General features: G+C 38.2%; 1 protein-coding gene across 6 annotated transcripts in view; it reads left to right on the top strand.

Moving 5' to 3' along the window:
• The window catches only part of LOC111453541 (bifunctional protein FolD 1, mitochondrial-like), a 6,593-nt gene extending 2,306 nt beyond the window's left edge, over positions 1–4,287 (top strand). For 2 of the 6 annotated variants that reach the window (XM_023094670.1, XM_023094672.1), the window contains exons 3-7: positions 1,516–1,712; positions 1,874–2,190; positions 2,741–2,977; positions 3,069–3,236; positions 3,696–4,287. In XM_023094670.1, coding sequence (XP_022950438.1) covers positions 1,532–1,712; positions 1,874–2,190; positions 2,741–2,977; positions 3,069–3,236; positions 3,696–3,866 — 1,074 coding nt within the window. In that variant the 5' untranslated portion in view covers positions 1,516–1,531 and the 3' untranslated portion in view covers positions 3,867–4,287. Of the gene's footprint in view, positions 1–1,515; positions 1,747–1,772; positions 1,795–1,873; positions 2,191–2,740; positions 2,978–3,068; positions 3,237–3,695 lie in introns of those variants that run through there. The other 4 variants (XM_023094673.1, XM_023094674.1, XM_023094675.1 and 1 more) reach the window with 4 other exon arrangements.
• Positions 4,288–5,291: the final 1,004 nt, after the last annotated feature.

Raw genomic sequence — 5,291 nt, 5'->3', positions numbered from 1 at the left:
GGGGGGGGGGGGGGGGGGGGGGGGGGGGGGGGGGGGGGGGGGGGGGGGGGGGGGGGGGGGGGGGGGGGGGGGGGGGGGGGGGGGGGGGGGGGGGGGGGGGGGGGGGGGGGGGGGGGGGGGGGGGGGATGATTCTGTAGCATATTGGAATGGGCTGCAACTTTGTTTGGGCCAACTTTGCCTGAACACTCCTTTCTCTAACCACGTTGCATCAACGTTTGCTGCTATCTGGAAGAGTAAAATTCCAAAGAACGTCAATTTTTTTGTGTGGCATTGTATTACATTGTATGGTTAACACTATAGATCAGATCAACGTCACTCTTCCTTGGTGATGACCCGCATTAGTGCATTCTTTGCAAACACTAGGAGGAGAACCTTCACCACTTACTGCCATTTTGTGCAGTTGATCTGAATTAGATGATTGAGCTATGTTGGTTTACATTTGACGTGGAGGAGAGATTGATATTCTATGATTGAGGAGGTGCTCTTGAGTTCGTCTTTTTGCAAGAAAGACAAAGTGTTAGTGGCAAGCTAGTTCTTTTGCTGTTGATTGGGGTATTTGGATTGAGAGAAAGAACAAGGTTTTTAGAGAGGTGGAGAGATCGTGTGAGGATGTCTAGAAGAGGGATAGGTATAATGTCTCTCCATTTAGTAGACTCTTTTGTAATTTTGATCTTGATTTGATTTTGTTAAATTGGAGGACCATTTTGTAGTTAGTTTTCATATCCTTTTTGCATACTTGTATTTTTGGTGGGCTGTTTTTTTTCTTTTTATGCCCTTATATTTCTTTCATCTTTCTTCATGAAAGCTCAGTTTCTTATTAAAAAAAAGGAAAGGACAAAAAACAAAATTGCCGAGCGCAAGTTGTTACTCCCATAAGAAAATTCACCTGCATAATAAAAGGTAATATGATGACCACTAAACCCAAAATTTTTAGCGGATAGGTTCATAATTTAATGAGGGTGCCAAGTTATGAAGCTGCCTTTTAGGACATGTGAAGGCCACTATAAGTTCTTGGTCATTCTATTTAGCGTTTCCAAAGTACTGTCAACCTTAAGCATATTGATCAATATAAAGAAAGGCAGTGTTGTATAGAAAATGAGTAAGTAGCGGAGTGCATAAAGTGTTGGGTGAGGGGGTGCAAAATGATCCTCCAAAATCCAAGCTATGCCACTTGGCTGGCTATCTCCAAATTCCAAATACTACTAGACAATTTGTGATATATCATCATTCCGGTAAAGTTTAATACTTAGAAATTATATATAAATGAAATTGCATTAGCTATAACTGCAATTTGATCTGCTAACGAATTGATGCTTGATGGCACCATTGGACCATTGGAGAAGCTGAGTTCTACTTCTCAACTGTAGAATTTCTATCATTAAAGGTTTAATCGGAAATGATCATCACCTTCCTAGCTGTTTTACATATCAACTAATACAAGTTGTAAACCAAAAGCTGCAGTTATTTTTGTTGTAACTAACAATGATATTGCTAACTATCTTCAATTGTAACAGTGATCATTGTGTGCACATGACGTTGTTGTACAAGAGTCTGAGTAGGAGAGTCCTACTTACATCTGCAGCTATGAAAAGAAGAATCACAACAGATGCCCGCCAGATTTTAGTGTCTCCACCTCTCAAATCCATTGATTTTCCTGATATTTGGACTAGTTCCAGCTTTCCTGATTATTCTTTCATCACAACATCGTATGGTACATCACCATTTCGCTTCAACCCTCCTCACATGTCATCTCCTTTTTCCCCAGTTCAAATCCAGATAGTGTCACCGTATAGGTTTATTATATTATTGTGTTCATTGAATACTTTCTTATCTGGGTGTGCTTGGTATCTGATGATCTAACGTTACTTGCAGATACCCCGCAGACTGCAACAGTAATTGATGGTAGGGCGATTGCTGAGGAAATTACATCAGGAATAACTAGTGAGGTGAGGAGGATGAAGAACTCTACTGGAAACGTTCCTGGCTTGGCTTTAATCATGGTCGGCCAAGGCAGGGACTCGCAGACTTATGTTCGCAAGAAACTGGGTGCATGTGAAGAAGCTGGAATCCAGTCGAAGATTTCTACTTTGCCTGAAAACTGTACAGAAGATCAAGTTCTGAATGCTTTATCATGTTTTCATGAAGATCCATCTATTCATGGTATACTCGTGCAGCTTCCTCTACCGCAAGTAATTTCTAAAACTGGATCATGATTATATTTAATTTTGCACGTTTCAATCTAAATACCACCAACATGATTGTGATGCTTATCTTCCTTGGTTTCCGGGTTTTGAGGAAGTATTTTTCATCTATTATCATCTCCATGCGGCTTTTATTGTCTACCATACAGCTGTTCCAGATATGAGATGGTTCTTTATGTCTATAAAGTACTTCACAATATAAATCAAACAAAGATGTTTTGCAAATCCTGATTTGGTAATTGTTGTCTGGCATGGTAGTTTCTGCAGGCGACATGTTTTGTGAGATTCCATGTCGATTAGGAAGGAGAACGAAACATTCTTTATAAGGGTATGGAAACCTCTCCCTAGCAAATACGTTTTAAAAACCTTAAGAGAAAGCCCGAAAGGGAAAGCCCAAAGAGGACAATATCTGCTAGCGGTGGGCTTGGGTTGTTACCTGTTTTGCTTTTAACATGAATTGCTTTTAACATGAATTTAGAAATCATTTGGTTTCTTTTGGGACATGGATGGAGACTAACAATTCAATTTTGTGGAACAGCATTTGGATGAGGGGAAAATCCTGAACTCTGTGCACCTAGAAAAAGATGTCGACGGCTTCCATCCAATTAACATGGGGAATCTTGCTATGTGGGGTAGGGAACCACTTTTCTTACCCTGCACACCCAAAGGCTGCATCGAGTTGTTGATCAGATCGGGTGTAGAAATCTCGGGGAAGAAGGCTGTGGTGATTGGAAGAAGTAATATTGTTGGATTGCCCATGTCCTTGCTATTGCAGGTCCACATTCACTTTCATGTCCAAATTTTCTTGTGCCACTTTGTTTGTTGTAAAATTATATTGGTACTGAAAAATGTTCGGTTTTCTGCAGAGGCACCATGCTATTGTCAGCGTTGTGCATGCATTTACTAGGAATCCTGAACAGATTACTCGCGAAGCTGACATAGTGGTTGCTGCTGCTGGTGTTCCCAATCTGGTTCGTGGTAGTTGGCTCAAACCTGGTGCAGTAGTTCTTGACGTGGGGACGAACCCAGTTAAGGTAATTAATCCAACTTTCTACCTTTTATGGATCCTTGAATTGAATTTACAAAGCGTTCTGATTTTCGTCCTTTCAACCTTATATAACTTTATAAATACATGTCGATGAATGTGTAATTTCTCGACATATTTTCCATGCATAAAGTTATGTTCGACTCTTTTGGCCTTGGGGACTAGATCGGTAAGAACACATAACCGTTTAGTTTTTGGTTTTTGAAAATTAAGTTTTCGTTTTCTTTATTTTGTAATCTATTTTTCATGGATGTTCTTAAAATCCAAGCCCAGTTTTGAATAGATAAAAAGTAGTTTTTTAAAAACGTGCTTTTATTTTTGGAATTTGACTAAAAATTCGAATGTTATAAGGTAAAACTTGACCAAGAAGTTGCAAGAAAACAAGCAAAACTAGCTGTGATGCATTATTTGATCGGTTTATAACGTGTTCACCACCATGGATTGACAGGATCCTAGCTGTGAGTATGGGCATCGACTAATTGGAGATGTTTGCTATGAAGAAGCATCAAGGGTAGCTTCTGCTATTACACCCGTTCCGGGCGGAGTTGGACCGGTGACGGTTGCTATGCTCTTACTCAACACACTAGAATCAGCCAAGCGAGCGTATAACTTTACCTAACTCGATGTTATTTCAACATGTGACAGTTACTATGCTCTTACTCAACACACTAGAATGAGCCAAACGAGTTCATAACATTACCTAACTATTTTGACATGATGCAGTCGACCTTATAACGCAAAACCTCTAGCACGGCGAGAAATCGGAATGTCGAGCTTGTTATCAAGAGCAAGTCATCTAAACTAGATTTTATTGTGAGATCATAAATGTGCAAAAGAAATTAGCCTTATTTCTATCGTGAACAGATGGAGGGAGTTTTGTTTGTTTTAGAGTGATTTAAGGTAAGGAGTTGAATGTTGAGCATAATCGAATAAGGGTAGCAAAAGGATTGATACCACTCGGTGTATTATTGTTATCAAACCTTTTATCGTTGCTAACCATTGATTATACAAGTAAACAGATCTCTAAGCAAGAGATCTTGAACCACTTCGGGGTCTAGTGTCTTCGTTAGCACTCGTTCCTTTCTCCAATCAATATGAGACTCCCAATCCACCTTGCGGTATCTAACATCCTCGTTGACACACCCCTCATAATATATATATATATATATATATGCGCTACTTTTTTTCTTAATAAAGATGGTAGTGAAAAAATGAAAACTAACTAATTTTTTAAACAAAATAATAAACCAAAAAAATTATCTGTGGGAACTCGATTCCCACCTTGATACTCACAAAAATAATTAGAAATTTCGTAGGGATGGGGACGGGGAAAGCTTCGTCATCCTCATCCTATTCTGTGGACATCTTACGAATTTCTACTCTAGTTTCGAAACGCTTATGAAAGGTTAAGAATAATGTTATAACTTAGGCATTATGAAACGTCAATATGAATATAGCTCGATATATCAATTATTTTAATATTATTTAGACTAAATAAACCGGGAAAATTGACACGGGAAGGAAGTATGGAATACACGAAAACATTAATTTGGGTGAACCAAATTTAATGTATGATTAAAAGTGTAATGCCTAATAATGCTATTTCACATAATAAAAACATTGTCAAACCATTTAAAGAAATTATGTGTACCTAACAAATAGGAATATTCGACTAAAAAGAGACAAAAATCCGCATATTCCTAATTTCTATAAAAAAAGGCATACATTTAATATGCGGACACCTTTTCTTTTTAAATGCCTTTTCAGGTTGACTTAAGCATCGGTCACCTACCTGCTCGAACACGGTTTACAATCCAACCAAACCAAACCTAACCCAATCCAACTCAAGGGTTAGTTAAGTTGTCGGGTTGTTTTTTTTTTTAATAATTAAAATTTTAGAAATACCAAACATTTACAACACATCAAATATTCGAGTTGATTTGATTGATCCGACCAAAAAGTTACAATTGGCTGAATGGTGCATTGTTAACATTAAAAAAAAAAAAAAAAAAAAAAAAAAAAAAAAAAAAAAAAAAAAAAAAAA

This window comes from Cucurbita moschata, unplaced genomic scaffold (assembly GCF_002738365.1).
Source record: "Cucurbita moschata cultivar Rifu unplaced genomic scaffold, Cmos_1.0 Cmo_Scf00015, whole genome shotgun sequence".
NCBI lineage: Eukaryota > Viridiplantae > Streptophyta > Magnoliopsida > Cucurbitales > Cucurbitaceae > Cucurbita > Cucurbita moschata.
Note: the sequence above shows the minus strand (reverse complement) of the source record. Positions and strands in the feature narration are given on the sequence as shown.